The 24647-nt window shown below is 51.3% G+C and overlaps 1 protein-coding gene across 3 annotated transcripts in view; it reads left to right on the forward strand.

Moving 5' to 3' along the window:
* The window catches only part of LOC142584827 (potassium voltage-gated channel subfamily KQT member 1-like), a 528313-nt gene that overhangs the window by 188866 nt on the left and 314800 nt on the right, over positions 1–24647 (forward strand). For 2 of the 3 annotated variants that reach the window (XM_075695109.1, XM_075695110.1), the window contains exon 1: positions 1059–1433. The exons of the other annotated variant lie outside the window; for it this stretch is intronic. In XM_075695109.1, the coding sequence (XP_075551224.1) occupies positions 1096–1433 (338 nt within the window). In that variant the 5' untranslated portion in view covers positions 1059–1095. Of the gene's footprint in view, positions 1–1058; positions 1434–24647 lie in introns of those variants that run through there. 3 annotated transcript variants of the gene reach the window in all.

Below are 24647 nucleotides of genomic sequence, written 5' to 3' on the forward strand. Positions count from 1 at the left end.
TAGGTGACTATTTGTCACCAGCCCGTCACAAAGGGAATGTCAGTAACTCATAATCATCATCAACGCGGCAGCGGCGGTACTGGTCGAGCGGGGGATAGAAAAAAAAGCACTAGAAAGCTCGGTAACGAAGAAGTAAGCGCTTCTTGCGGATAGAATGTATCCGAATTGCGCTACGTACGTGTGCGCATGCTGCGTATGAAACCATGATGTGTTGAAGGCGTCCGTCGTACTCGCTAGTAGTAAGCGCTTGTGTGCGTGCGTGCGTGTACTCGTGTTTCGAGTCTTTATGCACTTACACAGAGCTTCGATGCATATAGATTCCAAATTTTGGATCAGCTGCATTCTTCTTTAAGTATTGAATCAACTGCACTTGTATTTTTAAAACTTAGTTGTGTATGTAAGAGCAGGCATCTGTCCACCGTTACAGCTATTCCTAATCATTGAACGTGCTCGCCGTAGACGTAGACTTCTTTCAAAATCCCTCTTGGTCAGATGAGCCAACAGGCTTGTGGAAGCCAGTGGAGCCCTCAAGTGGGGCCCCGACCATCGATAAGCCTCATATGAGGCTAGTACACTGAATAATTATTCAGTAAAGTCCACTCACTCACTCACTCACTCACTCACTCACTCACTCACTCACTCACTCACTCACTCACTCACTCACTCACTCACTCACTCACTCACTCACTCACTCACTCACTCACTCACTCACTCACTCGCTCGCTCACTCAGACATTCTCGTTAATGCGGGCCGCAATCCTTATGCGGTGGCTCTCAGCTATGGCTGACGTCCTTGATCATCTAGACTCACAAACGCATCCCCGCGATCCCCCGAACTGTCCTTCACGACGAATCGAACGCGTGGCGGGAGGCGTCGAAACCCGTCGTTAACAGGCGCGATCAGTGGCCCGCGCTCGATTCAAAACGGCCCGCTCGCTCGCGCCCCGCGGCCCGGTCCAGGTGGCGCAGCGGTCGGGGTTCGCGCGCGAGGCAGCGCCCCGTGTGCCAACGCCGGGGCGCGCTTGCGGTGTCGGCAGCGGCAAGTCGTGTGCGCGGGGAACGCGCGGGTCCGCCCGGCGGGCGCGAGTCCCTCCTATGGCCGGCAGCCGGTGGGCGGCTCGCCGCCGGCCGGACCCCGAACTCGGTCGCGGAGGGGGCGGCGCGGCGGCCGCCGTCGAACAGCAACAACAGCAGCAGCAACGGCAACAGCGGCCGCAGCACCAGAACCCGATCGGCGCAGCCGCCGCTGAGCAGCACGCTCAGCAGCAGCAGTCGTCGTCGTCGTCGTCCAAGCCGCAGTCGCTGGTGCCGGGCCGCCTGCAGTCCCGGCCGCACGGACGCAGCGATGCACGCCGTCGCCGCCACCAGATTATGGTGCACAACTTCCTCGAGAGGCCGCGAGGATGGAGGGCCGCCCTCTACCACATCGCCGTGTGAGTGTTGGGCCCGCGTGTGCGCGAGCGTGGGCTCGAACCCGGCCCTTCTTTCCAGCTCTTTGGCACCGGACCAGGGCTCGAAAAAAGCCGCGTCCGCTGCCCCGCACGCATGGCGAGAATGAGGCCCGCGAGCCTATTAGGGGCGGCACGCGGTTTGCGCCGAGAGATGTTCCTCCGATCATATTTTTTCCGGTTATTTCGTTCTTACCGTCACCGCTGCGCTGGCCACGCACGCCGCGGGGGCAATCTCCCTTCCCGGCGCGCCGCTCATCGCCGTCCCTGTCCAACGCCCAGCCCCTGCGGACCGGCGCGCGTCGTGCCTATACGACGTGAACCTGCATGCAAATGCCACGCGCTGCCGAACGGCCCGCACAGCGCGGCGTAATACCCGCGCGTGCTTTCGGCGCGAGTATTATGCGCGCATATCTCGGCGCTTATAGGCACGGGACTTTGCGGTCTGCGCGCTGCTACGCTGGCGATCGGCCGCACGTGGAATTCGTTAGGCAGTGATTCTCGATGGGACCGTCGCATACGCGAACGGCCCGGTGTCGAGTACGCGTTCTCTCGGAGAGTTTCGACGATAGTTAGCGCGGTAAACGGTTTGTGCAGTTCCGAACGTCAGGGCCGGCCGCCCCGCGGTGTCCGCGGCCGAAGCGGAAATGTCAAAAGGTTGGCCGCGGTCCGGGCCGGAAAAGAAAAGCGGTGCTACAAACAGTGATTAGGCTTCTGGCGTCCGGGATAGAGCCGCGCGCTCGGGATGGAGCGTAGAGGACCGAGAGCTACGTTTGTTTGTTCGTCGCTCTGAGTGCTCGTGTTCGAGAGGTAAATGTCATCCGCCTGTTTCTTCATGTACTGCTCGCAATAGAGCTAGGCGTAAGTTCACGAAGGCCGACGCTCTTTATTGAGCGATACTGCGTGTTACTGGGTGCAAGCGCGTGTGCAGTAGTGGTGCTGTTACAGTCAGATAATTCACGCGAAACTTTCGCTGAAGGTGCAAACAATGAAAAGAAATACAAGAAAACAAGCCAAGCAACTCCTCCAGTGCTGCGACCTGTAGTAAAATAGAAGAATCGACATTTCTACGAGTTGGGGCTGGTCGAACATCTTGAATGGGCACAGCGCAAGACGACGAAGGCAGAAGACGGGAAACAGCGGGCATCGCTGTCAGCGCTGTCCTGTGTGTTTCCTGCCTTATGCCTTCGTCGTCTTGCGCTGCCCCTTTCAAGATTTTCTGTAGTCAAATATTTATTTACGTTATGAAACATTACATATGTTTTGCAGTGTTGAATTGTTTTCTTAAAACCTGCGGTTTGAGTAAATACCACTACATTCGCTTTATTCGTGTGATGGTGTGTAATACGTGTAATGTGTGTGATGGTGTGTAAACTTAGCCGTAAGCATTTGGTGATTCTATCTAATTGCCCTAGTCTTTTGAAGAACTTCTATAGACTGCAAAAAAGAAACAAAGAAAGATGACCAATGAATACCGCATTATTATTTTTTTTAAGAACTTATGTCCCTTACGAGGCGCCCTTGCCACCACATGGGCGCATGGTCCCACGACGTGAACGCGGCGGTTATTTGTCCCGCGGACAACGGCTGCTTATGCCACTAATCCGGGCGTGGCTTTGGAGAGGGTCACGCAATGACCTAACAGGGAGGAAGAAGGACGTTATGCCGTCGTCTTTTTTGTTCGTTTTATTATTTCTTTCTCTCACGCTCTGCGCCAGCAAACGTGTTCGCCTCATTTCTCTTGCCTCGCAAGTATTGATTAATGCGTCGTCATATTTATTCCCTACCATCCTGACGTTCCGCACTGCGTAGTTAGTGCACGTGTGGTTCGACCGAACATGACTGACGCGGTTGGCTGCTGGTTTTCCGGAGTGGGAGCCGTTGTCGTGTAAAAAAGTTGCGGGTGCCCGACAGCAGGCGTATGTCACTAATGGCAGTGCACATCTTTTTTTTTTATCTGCAACGCCGCGTGCATCACATGTCGTGCGGTCCCTCGTGGAGCCGTTTTCGAAACTATGTAGAGTAACACCTACAGTGGTGAACGCGCACGCCCCCGGACGCTGAACAACAGCGCAGTTTGTGTCGCAGCGATGTTTGTGACGAGGAGGCTCTAGCATTCTGAATAGGCAACACCCGAATCGTGGAGCTTGTGGCGTGTTCCTGGCCTCTGCAGTCACCGTCGGAGCATGCAGCCAGCGAAATCACGGCGTTCGAGATTGGTTTTTGTTACTCGGCCGGAGCCGTCATTGAGTGGGGCGTCGATTTGGACGCCATCTATTTGTCCAGCATACGTTAGTACTAAGTGCTCGCGACTGACCGGTTGCTTTCGCTAATAGTATTTTAGAGATCGCCACTGCCCGGCGCTTCTTCTTCTGACAAAAAATCAAAGCGTACAAGCTCCTTTTTGCGTGCGTCTGTTGCCTCCCAGGTTGCCGTTATGTTTTTATCTCTAAAAGGAACGGTCATGGGGGGAAGACGAGAGAAAGCTGGACCAGTCAATAAGGTAACTATTTGGGATGTAAACACTACGCGCTCCTAACGATCGATAGACTATGATTGGACATGCGACGCGCAGTTCCTTATCTTCACCATAATCTCAGCAAGCAGCCTTTCGCATTTGCATCTTAGATTTGTCGAACTGCGTCTACTGCCCTCTCTGCGAGACCGCTATTGAACCGACTCCGTAGTGGTCGGCGCATTGGTCGCTCAGAAGTCAGGCTAGACAGCAGGAACTTCGGGTCGTCTTTCTACCCCTCTGTCTTTCAACGTCCTGCCGTAGAGATAGCTCTCATGACCCACATTTGTTATTGCTGTAGAATGGGGCAGAGGTACTGCTTATGAATGGGACCGCAAGCAGCGGGTAAAGCCGTCTGGGTAACGGGTGAATGATTTAAGCGGCGATACTATATATAGCGTTTTTGGCGCTGAATATTGCGTTTCCCTTACTTTTTTTGATCTTCGCAAAATTTGTGGTGGCCCAAGAAGGAAAAGCGCGCGCTGAAGTGCTCTCTGGTGCGTGCCGGCGAAACAATGAAGGCGGTGAAAGAAGGAGTACAAAGGGACACGGCCCTTTTGAGGAAGAAGAAAGCCGAAGCAATCAAAGCTAACTAAAAAGCCAGGAAGAATGAATCAAAAGCGATTGCTACTTCAGGGACTCGGGAAAGTGGTCACGCTCTAGGCGTGCAGACTCGTAAATGCATCGATCGCCCGCCGCGACCACTCGCTTAACCCATAGACACGCTCTGCTTTGTGTAGTGAAACACCGCCACGGCGACATTGAGAACCCGCTTGAAGGCAGCGCGTCGTTTTTGCGATCGAGCGAAATCGGACGCTCACCATACTACTTGCTTATAGTCTGACGCGACGGCCCTGGACTATGCGCGAGAGCAAATATTTCGTTCAGCTTTATATTACATTTACTGTTACATATTGAAGAGTTGAAAGTACGAGTACGTTTGCACGGTGTGCAGAAGAAGAAGAGTGAAAAATGAAAGGGAGAAGGCAGGGACGTTAACCTCAAAATCGTGCGGTTGTCTACCCTGCGGTGGGAGATGGAAAAAGGGGAATGGAAAGATATGAGAGAGATAGGGGAGCAGGAAAGACGCGGTGAATTCGCGACCGCGCACAGGCCAGTCCCCCTCAAGAAACACAAAAGTGCCTTCACTGCCTTGTGCGCCGACGAGCGGTGGTGACGGTGCGTGAGCAGCGCCCGCGCAGACAGTTGCTCATCGTCCAGTCGCCGCAGTGGGTCGGAGACGGTTTGTGTTCGTGAAAAATATCGAGGACAGAGCACCCAGCGGACCGTGTGCTCTCGATGCTCTCTTCGTTGCCGCGTACATCGCGCGCAGCCCTGTGGGTGGTACCAATTAGCGTAGTGCAAGCCTCCCTGAAAGCCACTCCCAACATAAGCCGACGCAGAAGCGATATCTCACGTCGATCAAGTTCGGGGAAATGTCGGAGCTGCATCGAAGGACTTCGTTCGTGCGCAGTCCGGTGCGCCTGCGCGTTCCGATTTCAGTTGTGCTGCAGAGACGGTACTGGGTATAGGCAGCTATTTGAAGGCAACGCATAATACAGTGCGCTCCAACGCAACAGTACAAAAAAAAAAATGATTACAAAAAAGCAAACCAAGCCAAGCGCTAAATACAAGAATAACAATTCTCGCAGGGATGGCCTCGCAGAGAAAGCAACAGTTTTAGAGCTCTCTTGCTTTGCTTCTTAAGATTTTCGCCTCCGCGCAACGACGTGGTCTTCTTTCTATAGCGAGCTGTGCAGCTTAGCACGCGACGGGCGGCAGACGTCAGGTAAGAACGAACTTTGGTTTGTGTGTCCTTGTGTTGGTGAGGCTTGTCCTCTCCATTCGCTCTCTTACTTGTCCTGTCTCTAACATTGCAGTTTACTAGAAACGACCTCACCAGCTTCCTCCAATGATCCCTCGAACATGCAGACTAGAGCATCTATGCGCGTCTTTCTACGTACGCGGCCTCAGTGCTCGCTCTCCTTTCTGTCTTTATTCTTCTTTCTTTCTTTTTCTCTTACTTTCTTTTCATCCCTTAACGCCCTTTATTCTGCGTTAGATTGCAACTAGGCTTGCGTCTGGTAGACCTCCCTTTAACTTTCACTCTCTCTCTATCTCTTAATATATATATATATATATATATATATATATATATATATATATATATATATATATATATATATATATATATATCTTGCACAACAATAAAGAACCCGGTTGTGGCTCTGCATCCTCCGGTCCGATAGCAAGCGTCCTTTTGCGTGGCTGCATACTGCAGCGATAAGAGGAGCCGTCGCGAAGCTTTTTTGTATACTCATCTCCGGCCCACCGCGTCGAAGCCTTTTTCTTCCTACTGCGCTTCTTTCTGCACATCCCGTGGAGTCTCCTTATTGGCGTCGGAAACGTTCAGCCTATTTGCTAATAAAGGCTTATCGAAGCATAAGAAGGGGGGGGGGGGGGCGGGGACACTCCGTATGGCTTCCATTGGCCGTTTTCGAGCAGACGCTCTTTCGACGCTAGCGCCTAGGTCCCCTTCAGTTACGGCCCTAACCAATGGGCGACGCAGAAGCAAAATGGCGACGCACATGATTGCTTACGTTGTCATGGCAACAGAAACATCACCCGCGCCGCACCTCCTCTCCCAAACGTTTTTCTTTTTTTTTTCTTTTTATTCTGCCGACCCGCTCCACTCCCTTTTCCCATTGCCGCGCGCGCCGCTCACTTTTTTTGTTGTTGTTACCAGTAAGCGGCGCGTTTTTTTTTTTTATATATATAGCGCGCTTGTTACGGCGCGCCACGCGCCAGCTCGCAAGCAATGCGCGCGCTAGGCAGCGCATTGGCATTGCTTGCGAGCTGGCGCGTGGTGCGCCGTGGGCTATGCGTTGGCAGGCACGCAGTCTTGCCCATAATTATGTTATACCAGCATGTGCCGGGACATAAAAAAAATTCCACTTCCAACACAACAGATCTTTTGGTCTCGCATTATGGACTTCGTTTCCGAAAACAGATTTTTCTTATAATGTGGTGTGATACACGCTCAAAAAAATGGGCAAAGGTGAAAGGTGCATGACATATACAAGAGTACTAAACACAAAAGTTCACAGACGGTGAAATAACAAAAGGAAGCGCTAGAAAACGCGAAGGCCGTTTCATATACACACACAGAAAAAAAAAACAAGATTCTTATATAACGTCCTCAAGACCGAAATGTAGACGAGCTTCTCATATATGCACTAAGATATTGCACAAAACTGGACGACATGTATGACATAGTCATGACAACTATAAAAAGGGATAACTCACTGGTAATGGCAAAAACAATGACACTCAAAATACCTAAAAAATAGAATAATATGCTAACATTGTTTGATTGAGAGCCATACCAAAAGAAAGAGCTTACTTATAAATCTGCACGAACGTATAAGAAATGCGTGACATTTTGATTACTGCTGAACAAATTGAAAAAGACATGGCAGAAAAAAAATAACATTGTACTAAAAACTGAACCACACATTATCACATTAAAACGTGGATATGGCTACGCAAATAACACGTTCTCAAAGTAAAATCTTCATAAAATGTTTCCATTCACGCATATTACATCTTTACTCACCCACGATGCATGACCAAGCGAAGAAAAGCAAGAACAGACGACCAACTGTCTCAAAGCGAGCGCGAACCTTGTCGTCTGTCCTCCAACTTTAGCGGCCCGCTGATACTTTTTACGTAACATGTAGTCGTACACACAATAACAAGTTCTCATAGTTAACCAAAACATGTTTTCGCGTAATAATAAAGATAAAACAGCTTTTTACGTGCTGTTTTAGTAGAAAATTAACCATTGTGACAGACGGAACGGTACTTGCCAAGCGCATCTTCAAGGTGTCCTGCCTCTACGAGAACGATGCCAATCCGAATCCACAATATACCGGCATTCCCATGCGTACCACAGCGCAGCAGCGCCAGATTTTCCTCTAGGTAATGTAGTGAGAAGCTCTATGGAAGCGACATTATCTCACTAGAGGGGGATCGCGCAGTGCGGCCAAACCGGATGTGCGCGCCTGTCAATAGAGAGTTTTATACCCCTGACACACGGGCAAAACTAAAGTCCTTTCCAGTAAACCCCTTTTGCTACTCTGAAGGACCCTTTGCAGAAAGGAGTTGCGCCGATGGCACACGGCACCGCACTGAACTTCTTTAGGTAGTTCCTCAGATAAACGCCGCAAGAAAAATAGCGCTGGCTGTTAAAGCCACAAGAGAGAAAACATTCTTAAAAAGCTGCGTATTTAATTACACTTAGCTACTGTAGAACCTACAAAGATGGCTAGTAATGCTTATAGTCGTTTATTTTATTCGTGTTTTTGCGTTGTTAGCAGCCATTTAACTTGGTCCAGCAACTATGTGCAGCCGGTGTGTTGCTGTGCGTGCTGTTTATTCTGGTGATGCCCACGTTTCTGTCGTCCTTTTTCACGTCCTTGTCGTCCCTTCCTTTGTGCGCGCAGGCGTAACGCGTTTTATTCAATATGTTATTCCAACAACTGTGGTTTCTTCTTGGTATTTCCTGCGAGCGCTGATTGTGCAGTCTCCATCTCACGACGTGAACACACCACATGCGCGCAGAAAACAACGACGACACTGCCGGAATTCAACATGGCGGCACTAGCGACGTTATGCGAGCGTTTGAGAGTATAGCTAGAGGAAATCTTCACTATTCGACAAATTTTATTACCGCTAACAATTAAAACATTTTCGCAAGGTAAAAAAAAATACCTATGGGCACCGTAGTTGTGTGGCAGGTTTCCTTCTATTGACGAGTTGTGCACACTGTGTGCGAGAGTAACTCCTTTTCCGCCCGAAAGGTAGTTACGCGATCTCCTTTCCCGAAAAGGAACTTTGCCGTAAAGGAGATACTCCTTTGTCGTGTGTCACTGCACTTGAACGCCTTTCCGGTAGATGTCCCCTTACCTAAAGGACTTTAGAGTGCCCGTGTGTCAGGTGTATTAGCCCAGCGGGTTTACGGCCAGCGGAGCGGAGCGGGCGAGCGGAGACTCGACTGCGCATGCGCACAACGCTGAGGCGGCCGGCGGTTTTACGGAGCAGCGTTTACGCCCGCTGGAAAGCACTCCCCAGCGGAGGGTATACGCAGCGCGCGAGCGTGCGTAAGCGCGCGCGGCCGTGTATGGGAAATGGAAGATGGCAGCCGCGAACATGAACGCCGGCAGTTCTGCATCGACGACGGCGACTGCGGCGCTGACCCGTACATTAGTACTCAGTATATTATTAACAAATAATGTACTTAGAACACGTAATATATCTTTATTCAACATTTCTTGCATTATAAAAGCAAGCGTCATTCAAATTCATTTCTCAGTAACTCCTGTTCGGACCACTAGGTGGGGAAGCAGAGCGCCCCGCTCTCTCCGCTCGAGCGGGTGAGTGATCCGCCGGGCTAAAATTCTTTATTCGCGAGCCGCTCCGCTGGCGCAACGGTGGAGACCACGAGCGGAGCGAAACGTAAACCCGCTGAGCTAAAACTCTCTAATGGTGATGACTGGACGGCGCGCACTATATCTTCACTTATGCTTGGTCCACGCGCTCCGCTGTTCAACTTTCATTTGAAGCCGATAGTACATGCGCCTTCTGATGACGTTGGGTCTGAGCGCTCACCTGTTGTCTTTAGGCACCCGGAACAACCTTGCAGGGCTTGTTTTTGAGGTATTTGTGCACCACTGCACGATGCACGAGCGGTACGAGTCGTGAAACGGGTGAAACATCGCGGAGCACAAGCACACAGCTACCGAGGACCACGAAACTGACGAAACTAGCCACGCCGGTCAACGCACAGCAGCGCGCGCTTCGCGATAACAGCAGATAACGAAACATGAAACGTCATGCAGCGGGCTGAGCTGGCTCCGGGCCGGCGGGGCCGCTCGGCGTGCGCGCGGAGACAGCCGAAGGTGAGGGAGTTGCGAGGGAAGTAACGAGGGAGGGCGATTGGTGAGGAGTTGGGGAGGGAGAAGTGCTAGGCCACCTGGATCGGCGCGCGCGCGCGCGACGATCTACGAGGCCATGCAAGGGAAACGAATTTCTGCGTTCGCCCATTACAGAGATGGCGCCATTACCTCTGCCACCGAAACCGGGGAGTTTCTCCCCACTGGCAGAAGGCGGACGTGTATTGTGCGTCGAGCGCTCGGCTTGCCGATGTGTAAGCGCTGCTACAAGTCGGCAGAGCAACGAGCTATTTTTGTATCGTGTATGGGAATTCTTCGAAATTCTATAGAGAACGAATGGCTGCTTTGAGCCGATTTCATAGCTCATAGCTGCTATACTCTCAGTAAAATTGTGGCTATGTTGCCATCCGCTTGGCAGATTTCTGCGAACACATGCGATTCGGGAGAGCCCTGTTGCTTGACGCGGTATTACTTTCGTGTTATTTATTTTTCATCGTCGTCGTCTTGCTGACCCTGGAGCACTCTGAGCTGCATTGCGCTAGTGTCAAAACGAAGCAGCCCAGTTAGCCATCTAGCATTTCCACCAGACAAAAAATAAAGAAATAAAAACAAACGCAGTGACAATTGTGGAACTCCATTATTAAAAAAAAAACTTCCCTTTTGAAGCCTGCAAAGGAAGGTATACTGGCATTTGCGAACCTCGTGTCCGCTGCGAAGTGACTCTGGGTGGCGTTTCTTTCATTTATTCACCGCTGTGAAGTCACGCCTGTATCGCGCGCTCCCAGAGCCCTAGCTTCTATTTATTGTTTAAAAACTGCAACTCTCAGGCACCGTTTTATGACTCTTCAGACAGGCATGCTTCCTTCGCCTGTTTTACCCTCTGCCTCGCCTTCCACCCCTCCCTCCGTTGCTCCCTCTCTGCCTCCCTCTATATTTCTTAAATGCGCAATTTTTTAAGGATGTTGGCGCTTTTAAGTGGCTCCGACCACTCATTTTCTCATAATATAAGCGTAACACAAGAAGGAAAAGATCGTAACGCGACTTTGCACGTTTTCTGTGACTTTACCTTGTTGCGTTTCGCCTGCGACACGTGGTTTTGCCGGCGCGACTGCGGCGGGGCGGCAGACATTTTGGCCCGATCGTCGTCGCCGCAACGCTCATCGGCAGGTGTTTCCAGGCGCGACTGCGGCGATGCGACCGCAAAGGATCACCCTCTCATTCCAGTCATTGTGCCCGAACCAGGCGATGCGAAAGCAGGGATCATCCTCTCATTACAGTCATTGTGCCCGACCGGCAGCGCTACAACAGGGTGCTACGAGATCGTGCTCGACATGGTGCTACGGCAGCGCTACGACAGGGTGCTACGAGATCGTGCTCGACATGGTGCTACGGCAGCGCTACGACAGTGTGCGTCACCATTAGCCCATTGTACATTCACGTGCTCGTCTTTTGAGGGGTTCCTTCTTGCCCTCAACTGCGAGAGTATAAAAACAGCTGCCCCCGGACGCCAAAAGGAGGGCTCCGATTTCGTCTGTTGAGTGAAGTGCTCTCCCGTCTCTCTACTTCGGTCAAACCTGACCGCCAACTCTTTGCGATGTTAAAATAAACAAGTTCTTTCGTTGTTACCAGTCGACTCATGCTTTGCCGGGACCTTCGGATGCTTCCAGTTGTACCCCAGGCCGCCAGGCCAACGCTACCCTTGGGGCTTGCGACCCAGGTACAACCACGGGCGTCAGCGCCGAGTTCCCAACAGATCGTACCAGCGGTGCGATCCAAACATCTGGTTGGCAGCGGTGAGATCGCCTACGACTTCAAACAACTGTCTGCCAGCGGTGAGATCGCGACAACGGAGGCCAGCAGCGAAGAGATGCAGTTGACTGTATGCTGAGCAGCTCATCGACGATCCGGGAGCAGTGCAACGAGCCCTGTGTGATGACTGGTTGCCTGCAGCGGAACGACTGCGCTGGACTCTTGGCTGCGAGGTTTGGTGAGTGCGGGACTTTCTTCTTCTGAGCTTTGCCAGGCTTTTTGTTAGTGTCAGAAACAGAGCTGGTAATTGTGGTTGTCGTTGCTGCCGGGTTAGTTTGCGGCAAGACAATAGTAAGCAGTAGAGAAAGCAGCATTCAGAGCAGCCATGGATTTGAAGTCGTTGCGCAAACCGAAATTGTTGGAGCTTGCAAGAGAGTTGGGTCTGGATGTCTCAGACAAACTCAGAAAACCAGAACTGCTAAAGGCTATTCTTGAGTTAGAGGCTGAGGATGACGAGCTGTCGGAATGCCTTGAGACCATTGAAGAGAGGGAGACTGCAAAAGAAAAAGAAGAGCGGGAACGTAAAGAACAGAAAGAGCGAGAGCAACAAGAGCGTGACCGTCAACACGCTTTGGAAATGAAGCGTCTTGAGGTAGAGATGGAACGCGCTCGTAATGGAAGTCAGGCACACGGTGCAGGAGAACGCGTATTGTTCAAAATGACTGACCTGATGCGGCCGTTTAAGCTTGGAGAGGACATTGGTTTGTTCCTGGTTAACTTTGAGCGAACGTGCGAGAAGCAGGGGTTCTCTCGGGAAACGTGGCCACAGCGCTTGCTCACTTTGTTACCCGGCGAGGCGGCCGACGTAGTCGCTCGCTTGGATAGAGAGGAGGCAGAGGATTTCGACAAAGTAAAATCGAGTCTGCTAAAAAAGTACCGGCTGTCTGCGAAGGCGTTCCGTCGGAAGTTTCGGGAAAATGAGAAAGGCAAAAGTGAGTCATATACAGAGTTTGCGTATAGGCTTATGTCGAACATGCAGGAGTGGCTCAAAGAAGAGAAAGCGTTTGGTGACCACGATAAAGTTCTGCAGTGTTTCGGGCTAGAACAGTTTTATAGTCGGTTACCTGAGAACGTGAGGTACTGGGTCTTGGATAGGCCAGACGTTTGTACGGTGGCTAAAGCCGCTGAGCTAGCCGAGGAGTTTGTGACGCGTCGAGCTCGCGGAGCTAAGGACGGTCAAAAGGGTGAATTTGGCTCGAAGTTTGAGAGGCCGAAGTTCACGCCCATGAGATTAAAGGGGGACACGCGTAGTGCGGATGCGAGTGAAAGCAGTCCGACCAGACGTAAAGAGACGGCGGCAGCCAAACGCAGAAAGCGGTTCGAGATGAGGCGAGCGGGCGTTTGTTATACGTGCCAGAAGCCGGGTCACTTTTCGGCGCAGTGTCCGGAAACAACACCAAAAGTTGTGTTTTTTTCAATAGGCAGCACTGACGAGAACATGAAGCTTCTCGAGCCTTACATGCGAGACCTCCTCGTGAACGGGAAAGAGTGCCGAGTGCTTCGCGATTCCGCAGCTACGATGGATGTAGTTCACCCGTCTTACGTAGAACCCCATATGTTCACGGGCGAGTGCACATGGATCAAGCAAGCCGTGGAAGCTCATAGCGTGTGTCTGCCGGTAGCAAAAGTGCTTATTGAAGGACCTTTCGGAGCGCTTGAGACGGAGGCGGCAGTGTCATCTATGCTGCCCCCCCAGTACCCGTACCTATTTTCAAACAGGTCCGATCACCTCCTGCGCGAGAAGGGGCTTTTGTTTGGTGAAGCTAGTGTTCAGGCCTTAACCAGATCGAAGGTTCGGGAGCTCGCTGCAAAGGCGGTAGTTGCGGGGCCGACGTTATCAAACAACGAAAAAGGGTCAGAGGCGCAGCAAGCTGATATTCCGAGCACGCCCGAACTGAATAAACTTGAGTCTGTAACGTTAAAGGCGCCAGATACTGGAGAGGAAACGCCCGACGCGGGAAAGTTAGAAGAGCTATCTACTGATTTGCTCATCGCGCCTACGTCAGACGGACTTGATAGGTTGCTAAAAGTCAGCCGGACGGCTTTGATAGCCGAGCAAAAAAAGGATGGCAGCCTGGAAAACGTGCGCTGCAATGTCAAAGAAGGTATCGCCAGGAAAACTGCGCGTTTTGTGGAAAGAGGTGGAGTCCTGTACCGGAAGTATCTAGACCGCAGAGGAGTGGAGTTCGATCAGCTGATCGTGCCTCAATGCTATCGTCAGGATCTGTTGCGCTTGTCACACGGGGGTTCGTGGTCCGGACACCTTGGAGTTAAGAAAACTAAGGACCGTCTCTTGCAAGAGTACTATTGGCCAGGGTGTTTTCGGGACGCAGACCATTTCGTGAGGACATGTGACACTTGTCAGCGGGTGGGCAAACCAGGGGACAAATCGAGGGCGCCGTTGAAATTGGTACCTATCATTACGGAGCCTTTTAGACGGCTCGTTATTGATACTGTGGGACCTCTGCCGGTAACAGCCACGGGGTACAGACACATTTTGACTGTGATCTGCCCAGCGACAAAGTTCCCTGAAGCAGTGCCGCTTAAAGAACTCAGCTCAGTTGAGATAGTTAATGCACTACTGTCCATATTTGCGCGAGTTGGTTTCCCTGCGGAAATCCAATCAGATCAGGGCACAGTGTTTACTAGCGCTTTGACGACAACTTTTCTCGAAAGGTGTGGGGTAAAGCTGCTACACAGCTCAGTGTACCACCCACAGTCGAATTCCGTTGAGAAGCTCCACTCCGTCATGAAGCGCGTGTTGAGAGCGTTGTGTTTTGAACATCGAACTGACTGGGAGCTGTGTCTGCCTGGGGTGATGTTTGCTTTAAGGACCGCGCCGCATGCGGCTACGGGGTTTTCGCCAGCTGAACTGGTGTACGGTCGCTCGCTTCGGTCTCCGCTTCGCATGCTTCGAGAATCGTGGGAAGGTAGGGGCGACGACCCAGTCGTGGTGGAGTACGTACTTAAGCTCCTCGAACGCTTAAGAAGGGCACAGGAGTTGTCAGGTGAAGCAATGACAAAGGCCCAGCAGAGGGCCAAGGTTTATTATGATCGGACAGCCAGGGCCCGTCGTTTTGAGGTGGGCGATGAGGTCATGATATTGCGCACATCGCTAAACAACAAACTAGACGTGCAGTGGGAGGGCCCAGCACGAATTGTTCAGAAACTGTCGGACGTTAACTACGTGGTAAGTCTGCCAGGAAAGCGGAAAGCACAGCAAGTTTACCACTGTAATCTGCTCAAACCTTATAGACAAAGGGAAGCAGTGGTGTGCATGATGGTAAACGTTCCTGAAGAGCTTCCGGTCGAGCTTCCGGGACTAGGCTCAGTGACGAACAGGGAAGACACCGGTCAAGTCATTAGTGACCTTATCAGTAAAGCACCGCTGTCGCCCGAGCAGAAAACCGAACTACACCAGCTATTACAAGAGTTTCAAGGTCTGTTCTCTGAGAGGCCTGGTAGGACTTCTGTACTTACTCATGATATAGAACTTACCTCCACAGAGCCAGTACGATCCAAGGCGTATCGGGTGTCACCCCGCCAGAGCGATATTATGGAGGCTGAGGTAAAGAAAATGCTACAGCTCGGTGTTATTGAGGCAGGTGAGAGTGATTATACCTCCCCTTTGATTTTAGTTGAGGTACCGGGCAAGGAACCTCGTCCTTGCGTCGACTACCGCAGGCTTAATTCCATCACTAAGGATCAAATTTATCCGATCCCTAACATCGAGGAGCGCCTTGAGAAAGTTAGTAGCGCTCAGTTTATTTCCACCCTAGATCTTGTCAGGGGTTATTGGCAGGTTCCACTTACAGAAGAGGCTAGTAGGTATGCGGCGTTCATTTCACCAATGGGAACATTCCGTCCTAAAGTGTTGAGTTTTGGTTTGAAGAACGCGCCATACTGTTTTTCAAGTCTCATGGATAAAGTGTTGCGGGGACAGCAAGAATTCGCTTTACCGTATCTAGACGACGTAGCGATATTCTCCGCATCCTGGTCTGAGCATATGGCACACTTGCGGGCAGTGCTAACCCGCCTGCGCGAAGCGGGCTTGACAGTCAAGGCTCCTAAGTGCCAGTTAGCACAGGCCGAGGTTGTCTACCTCGGTCACGTGATTGGTCAGGGTCGTCGCCGCCCCTCTGAAATAAAAGTGGCCGCTGTGCGAGACTTTCCGCAACCGCGCACCAAGACCGATATTCGGTCGTTCTTGGGTGTCGCCGGCTACTATCAGAGGTACATCCCTAGGTACTCTGATATCGCGGCTCCCCTGACGGATGCTCTAAGAAAAACAGAGCCTCAAACAGTCGTCTGGGACGGGACAAAGGAAAGAGCTTTTAGCGCCCTAAAGAGTGCCCTAACAAACCAGCCTTTGCTACGATCGCCAGACTATACAAAAGGGTTCGTTGTTCAGTGCGATGCTAGTGAGCGAGGCATGGGCGTTGTACTGTGCCAACGGGAAAATGGAGAAGTAGAACACCCCGTCCTGTATGCTAGTCGTAAGCTGTCCAGTCGTGAGCAGGCGTATAGCGCCACCGAGAAAGAGTGTGCGTGTCTCGTGTGGGCCGTTCAGAAATTGTCATGCTATCTAGCCGGCTCGAGGTTTATCATTGAGACGGATCACTGCCCTCTCCAATGGCTGCAGACCATCTCTCCCAAAAATGGCCGCCTCCTGCGCTGGAGCCTCGCTTTACAACAATATTCCTTTGAGGTGCGTTACAAAAAGGGGAGTCTCAACGGTAACGCCGATGGCTTAAGTCGAAGCCCCTAACGTTGGAATCAGCCTCAAAATTGTTTGTTACTGATGTTTTTCTTCCTGAGGCAGGATTTTTTTTAACATATTGCTTTTGTTTAGTGTTTCAAAGTGATGATATGCTTTCTAGTGCAATTTTTCAATTTGTGGACGCGTTCTGAGTGATGCTAGACTACTGTAAGGAACTAGGCAGTGGTATAAAAAGGGGAAAGAGCCTGGCAGGGCTTAGTGAGGGTTGTGCCGTGCTTGCTGACTGAGCGGTTGAGTTTCAGCGTAGTTCTAACGCTTGCCGGGAACGAGAGCAAAAATGTGAACTCTCCCGAAGTCACTTTGCAGTGTCCCGTGCGAACCTGAACGAGAGAACGAGGCCTTCTCTGTGCGCTGCGCTCAAGAAACGTCGAGGGACGCCCGACTTCGGTTATGAGCATCATCGAGCGACATCCCTCCGGACAGCGGATGCAGTCCCCTGTCCATCGGGATCTCCTTCCCCCGGCGGGGCGGTCTGTTGCGTTTCGCCTGCGACACGTGGTTTTGCCGGCGCGACTGCGGCGGGGCGGCAGACATTTTGGCCCGATCGTCGTCGCCGCAACGCTCATCGGCAGGTGTTTCCAGGCGCGACTGCGGCGATGCGACCGCAAAGGATCACCCTCTCATTCCAGTCATTGTGCCCGAACCAGGCGATGCGAAAGCAGGGATCATCCTCTCATTACAGTCATTGTGCCCGACCGGCAGCGCTACAACAGGGTGCTACGAGATCGTGCTCGACATGGTGCTACGGCAGCGCTACGACAGGGTGCTACGAGATCGTGCTCGACATGGTGCTACGGCAGCGCTACGACAGTGTGCGTCACCATTAGCCCATTGTACATTCACGTGCTCGTCTTTTGAGGGGTTCCTTCTTGCCCTCAACTGCGAGAGTATAAAAACAGCTGCCCCCGGACGCCAAAAGGAGGGCTCCGATTTCTTCTGTTGAGTGAAGTGCTCTCCCGTCTCTCTACTTCGGTCAAACCTGACCGCCAACTCTTTGCGATGTTAAAATAAACAAGTTGTTTCGTTGTTACCAGTCGACTCATGCTTTGCCGGGACCTTCGGATGCTTCCAGTTGTACCCCAGGCCGCCAGGCCAACGCTACCCTTGGGGCTTGCGACCCAGGTACAACCACGGGCGTCAGCGCCGAGTTCCCAACAGATCGTACCAGCGGTGCGATCCAAACAACCTGCACCGCTCTTTTCCCTGCCCGATTTCTTCAGCTTTATACTTCTCTTCGCTTTGTGTGCTTGTTGTCGGTTACTAGTGATCGCCAAAGAAGACATGCGAAACACATGTACCTATTGTGTTTATACTTCTTAAGATTTGATAGGAACGCGAAACATCGATATTTACATTAAATTACAGCAACAACATTGCTCCACTGTGACCTTTCTGATTGGCCGCAGCCGCTTTATTCTTCCATCTTGTATAGCTTATTTTTTGTTTCTCTGCCTGTTCTCCTCCTGTGAGCTTTCGCTGCCTGGCAGGATCCGCGGACAGAATTAAATCGCGCGCGCCATCGACCCCGCGACCTTTGTGCGAGTAAACACCCGGTGAAATATTGTCGCAAGTTCGTCCAGCTATCCTCGGGCGTGCTCGCTGTAATTCCTCCTCGTAAACAGTTGGGTGCCTTTTCGCGACGCAGAAATGGAATAACGGGCGTCTCACGCACCCTCTATTTCGTTTACTGAGCCCGCGTACCCAAACACGTGTCCTCCCCCGCGGCGCTGGCCTCCCGTGATTCGATTGTCTCAGGTGCGCGCACCCGTGTGTGCCGTAATTGCGCCGCGATAACCGGATACCTCAATTGCAGCCCCTTTTTCTCTCGTCGCCGACTGATTGAGTTTCGCGTTTTCGAGACGATTCCCGGTTTAGCGTTTCCCCTTCTTTCGCACATCTTAAATTGCAGCAAGAGTAAACGTATTTCCTATTCTTTTCCCTATACCGTTTCTCGCCTCTCGCATCGGTAATCGTTAAATGTATCTGTGTCGCCTTCGAGCGTCCCGACCTAATTTAATATCCGCGTTAGCCAGAACATGTCGGGAACCTACGGTCCTGTTGATGCGTTCATTTCTTGTGTAATGATTGCGGCCTGGAATTAGAATTTATCTCATTCTGCGAGTCTAAAACGCGCTCCGCGATACCGTCGAACTGCCTGCTCCGCTCGCTATCGTACCAGTCTTTCAACGTTTGTTTCTGGCCAACGTGTCTAAAGCAGCGCTCGATTGGGAGGATTGAGATCATCCGACGGCGCATGAGCAGATGCGCCAATAGGTGTACGAAAAAGACTGCGAGGATTAAAGCTGAGAGGGAATGGATGCTGAAGGATCTTAGGAAACACTAACAAGATGCCTTCGTGGATAAACGTAAGCGCGCAAATCTCCAGAAAGAGAAACGCGAATCAAAAGAGGAAGCGGGAATATCTCCGGAGGACGCGTTCCATCTGATCGCGGGGAAACGCGAAAGAACACGCATCAAGCGTAAAGGTCAGGCTATCCCTATATACTCGTGATGCGTGAGAAAAAGACGTGCGACGCGCTTAATGACAAGGACGGGAGGATCGAAAAGGGAATTCACGTTGCAAGCTGAAAGCGACTGATTGATCAACTGCCGCAGCGGTCAGTCACGTGCGAACGTCTGCGTACCCGTCGTTCAGCGCGCGCTCAGCTCCTGTAATTGAAGAACGCTGTGATCGATACCTCGCCATCGCGGCTCGCGAAGAGCGGCTAAGAACTTCCGCATCCAAACGCGGCGTGTCTGTGAGCGAGTCGTAAGGGGAGCGCTCCGTGCGAGTGTTGTCCAAATCAAGTTACCCGTGCAGCGTGACGTTGGGTAGCCTTTTTTGCAGCCGAACAACGCCGAGCAATATCCCGCGACGCTGTTCATGCACCACGGTTACGCAATGGGCTTCAAGCATGACGTCTTGCGTAAACCACCTTGCATGCGCGCGCACACACACACACACACACACACACACACACACACACACACATATATATATATATATATATATATATATATCATCAGCCTGGTACGCCGACTGCAGGGCAAAGGCCTCTCCCATACTTCTCCAACAAGAAATATATATATATATATATATATATATATATATATATATATATATATATATATTGTAATGGGTGCACTGAACAGTTCCGAGGGTAACGTCTCTTCGTAACCGAGGAGGCAGGTGACGCAGAGCAGGAACAGCTGGTTGCCCGAACGGCTAACACTCGTGCCAAGCACTGGCGATCCGGCAGGCCCACTGGTTGCACAGCAGGCATGGAAGAGACGATCTGGCTGGCCTTGTTCTTATGCTCTGTCGTCCACGTGCTCACTGATCACCTGACGCTCCTTGGCGGATACGCGGTACGGGCGCTGCCGCAATGGCGCCTTGGAGCCAGTGTCGATGTGGTGGCTGACGGTTGACGAGCGACCCAGAGTAGGCTGAGTGACATCAAAATAAGAGCGGAACTGGGCAAGCAAGTGAAGAAGCTGGGATCGCTGCTCGGAAGTAAGGTCATCGGCAATGAAAGGTGTGAATAAGTCAGGTGATGGCGGAGCAGAAGTGGAAAGTGCACAGAAGTCAGTGAGCTCTGCATACGAAGCATCCGGCACGTCGGTTATAAACATGTCATCAAGACGCTGAACATGGCCAAGTGCTTCGCCGCGAAAAGCCATCAGGGCTGCAGGAAGCGGATTGCAGACAACGATGGCGCTGAAACCGGCTGAAAGGTCAAGCGCGGCGAAAGGGAGGGGAACGTCCTTGCGGGTCATGAAGAGTTCCGAAGGAGTGAGGAGGACAGTGCCTTCAGAGACAGTGCCACAGAAGACGGGAACAACGGCAGACGAGTACGGCGGTATGGCGATGTCTTCCCGAAGGACTAGATTAGCGGGAAGAGATGTGGCGCCGACGAGGGGCACGTCACACAGAGGCGATAATTCGACTTCAGCACGTGCAAAATTGATGACGGCGTTATTTCGCGAAAGAAAGTCCCACCGAAGTATCACGTCCTGAGAACAGGACTGCAGAACCACAAACTCCACAATATAGAGAACGCCCTGAATAACAACTCTAGCTGTGCATGCTGCTGAAGGCTGAACTGGCTGGGCGCTTGCTGTGCGAAGAGAAAACCCAGAAAGTGGCGTCGTAACTTTTCGTAAAGCGCGAGAGAGGCGTTCGTTTAGGACAGACACGGCTGCTCCAGTATCAATTAGCGCAACGGTAGGGACGCCGTCAACATTAAGATCGACAACGTTCGAAGGCGACAATGGAGGACTTGTACAGATCGATGGCGACGCAGTTCTTGCCTCCTGAACTGCGGCGCTTAGTTTCCCTCTGGCGTGGGTGAAGGGCGCCGACGCATGGGGGACAACGAGCGGCGACGCGGGGAAGGCGAACGACGTGGAAGGACCGGGCGCTCGGCTGGTGGCCTGTTCGACTGCCGACTAAAACAAATGTCGGGGAAAGGCTGCACGTTGGCGTAGGGAGGCGACTGCACAAACTCATCAGAGTGCAGCATGCGGTGGCGGCAGAGTGGTGCAACGTGGCCGGGAATACCGCAGGCATAACCTATGGGCCTGTTGTCTTGCGTGCTCCAAGGATTAGCAAAGGCAGGAGCAGGTCGATGAACGGGACTATGAACGGGTGGTGGCGGCCGAGGATGTAGCGCAACGAGTGGTTGACGAGGGGGCTGCGCGGCCACGGATGCGTAAGTAAGTGGCGCGGCGGCTGGGCACTGATGATGCTGCATTGGTAGAGCCTCAGCAACTTGGTCTTCAATAACCCGCCGGAGCGTAGGAGCGAGCTGTGTAGGAGGCTGTTGCGGCAGCGGCTGCTGTAGCTCAGCGAAGGGTAGCAGAGAAAGCTGACGTGCAACTTCCTCCCGCACGAAAGCTTGGATTTGTGTGAGCAAGGAGGAGCGATCAGAGAAGGCTGTCATGGAAGAGAGGGCCTCGTCAGCCACTGAGGGGCGCCTAGTCAACTCGCGCTCCCTCCTCAACTCGTCGTAGCTTTGGCACAAGTTTATGAGCTCTGCTACGGTGCGCGGGCTCTTGGCGATCAACATTTGGAAAATGTCATCGGCGATGCCCTTCAAAATGTACTTCAATTTGTCATTTTCGGGCATAGACGCATCCACACGTTTGCATAGGTCGAGAACCTCTTCAATATAACAGGTGAATGTTTCACCGGGTTGTTGCGCTCTCTCTCGTAACCGCTGCTCGGCGCGCAACTTGTGGACGGCAGGGCGACCTAAAACTGCAGCGAAACTGGTCTTGAACGCGGACCAGGACTGAAAGTCGGCTTCGTAATTTTTAAACCACAGGTGAGCCACTCCCGCAAGGTAGAATACGACGGCATTTAACTTGGCGGTATCATCCCATCGATTGTGCAAGCTCACCCGTTCGTACGTAGCCAACCAGTCATTGGCGTCATGTTCATCCGTACCGCTTAAAACCGCTGGATGGCGTTGCGGGACAGCGCCAGAGCAGGCAACGGGGTGTGGCGGCGACGTCGGCTGGGGAGAGTCAGGCATGACGGGAGGCAGAGTACGAGACCGGAGTTCCAGGGTGCAGATGTTCTTGAGTACCCCGCACCTTCCACCAATTGTAGTGGGTGCACTGAACAGTTCCGAGGGTAACGTCTCTTCGTAACCGAGGAAGCAGGTGACGCAGAGCAGGAACAGCTGGTTGCCCGGCTCACACTCGTGCCAAGCACTGGCTATCCGGCTGGCCTTGTTCTTGTGCGCTTCTTCATATATATATATATATATATATATATATATATATATATTAGGGCTGGCACAGGTGCGCAAGTTATTGCCATTCCTCCTGGAAATATTCAAGCGAAAGAAGTGCTACTGGTTCTTTCTAGGTAAAACGTGAAAACGAGACGGTCGATTATTTCGCGAGGAGGAGACACGGAAAACTTCTTTTTTGAATCACACTTTCTTCATATTTTTTAGTGCAACATACAATTACCTGTATGTATATCGGCTTTTTCATGAGTGCTATACGCATCTGTGTCGCCATTCTGGTCGTTGCACAGTCGCAGAAGTCTTTGTCGAAATTCAATTTGTCTCAAAATATACGGATAGGACCTTGAGGCTTGCAATCGACATAATGCGCCGTCATGCAAGAGTGGCAGTGAAGAAGGAAATCAGTCAAAAAATCTTTGCCGTAGGCGCTACTGAGAACGTTCGAGCTAGTTCGAAGAAGCATGCCCTGAAATTTGCATAAAGAAAATGCTGAAGAGTTTTCGAAATTCACGTAGACAACGAGGGCACCTGCGTTCATGTGACTACCAGCCGATAAGCTGTGGGACTTCGCTGTAGCGGAGGAAAGTTGACTACGCGTTCAATAGTTTCAAAATGAAATGTCTTGCTTCTCTGTATTTGTTTGTCCGTTCTCTCGTTGTCTTGTCAGCACACAAGCGTCGCTGATAAATACAGCCTTGGAAGTTGCGCCGAATTTATCTCACGGTTAAGGAACTTCGCAAATGAAATAAGCTGAAATTTGCGAGGTTGTGGGGGCGGATGCGAAGAAGTCAACATTTATAGTTGCTCCGATAAGCCGCCAGGCGTGCGAATGTTACACAATCTTTTCAGATCCACCACTGTTGATTCGGTTTGAACAGCAGCAAACTTAATTCTATCAAGGCCAGTTGAGTATTTAAATGCTTAAAGTAGAGCCTTTCTTGCCCTCGAGCAGATTGATGTTGCTGTTACCTCGCACTGCCGCAGTCGCTACAAAAATTGCTCGCCAAGACGCTTCGTGCAGAACACGGCGCGTTAAAAAGATGTTTATTTATTTATTTACTTTCAAATTGCTCCCATTGCCGGAGGGCTAATTAAAACGTACGAAACAAATATAGCATAACTATAGCATAAATAGACAAGGCTACCTCATACTGCATATTTAATCTCAGCCGTGCTCGGATGCGGCAATACGTGACTGTGAATTGCCAAACGTGTGATTATGTGCATGTTCTGGGCATCGATGGCGTTTGTTATTTTTTGTTTCGTGCAATGTGGCGTCGATACGGAAGGTGTAGTTGCTGCTTTCAAATGCTCGCGTAATGTTTCATTTATTCCCGCACCTTGATTTCTCTGCCTTCCATAGAAAAAATGTTTTGCATCTCTTCGTGTGAATAATCAGCAAAAATATATTGCGCCTTGTCAATTTATGACAAGCTAGACAAAAATGAAATGGTAACGTGCAGCAGAGGTGGCTCAATCATTGCATAATTGCGCAAATTTGCAATTTTTGAGGGTGTTAACCATCCGTGGAAACCAAACTTAGGAAGTGTTGTCGCCCTCGCTTTGGCAGATCAGCGTTAGTGCTTCCGCCGTAGGTGTGCGAAGTGCCACCGCCACGGCCGCATTTAGACTTGGGCGAAATGGCGAAACTGTTGTTGAGCGAGATCCCAGTGGACTCCAAACAATTCATAGAGGGCAACGTCAACCTGAATGATTTTAGTGTGAAGTTTGAGATGGGGGGGGGGGGGGCGGGGTAATTTTTCTTGAAGACTCATACTAAATAAATAAATAAATAAATGAATAAGTAAATAAATAATCTTGGTAGAGCTACAGCGACTAGCGCTCCTATAATAGATAATTTGTGTGGTCAGAATATTATAATTTTGCCTTTCAGTATACTAACCACGGTTTCAGAAGTCACGAATGACGTCACGAGATCAGGAAATGCGTGAGATGTTGATTGTTGACCAAGATACCCGTCAATAACGAAAGCTATTGCAAGAAATTTGTAACTAACAGCGTTACTTATGGTAGCAGAATTAGCGAAGCGCAACCCTAATTTTAAAGCGACTGGAAAAACGTTTCCTGAACGCCTCGAACCACTAGCCATTTGCCAGGGCAAAACAGCTCAGTGGGGGCTCGAAATTTAACGCAAAACGTCAGACTGAAAGCTCTTCAGCGCCAAAATCAAGACGTGATTGTGGGACTCCGGAATAGTTTGGCCACCTGGGGTTCTTCTAACGTGCGCCAAAATGTAAGCCCGCGAGTGTTTTTGCAATTCACCCCCATCGAAATGCGGTAACCAACCCGCGGCCTCGAGGCGCAATGTCATAGCCACTGAGCTACTGCGGCGCGTCTTAACACGAGACGTCGTAGTTTTAC

The sequence above is a fragment of the Dermacentor variabilis genome, chromosome 6, assembly GCF_050947875.1.
Source record: "Dermacentor variabilis isolate Ectoservices chromosome 6, ASM5094787v1, whole genome shotgun sequence".
Classification (NCBI taxonomy): Eukaryota; Metazoa; Arthropoda; class Arachnida; order Ixodida; family Ixodidae; genus Dermacentor; species Dermacentor variabilis.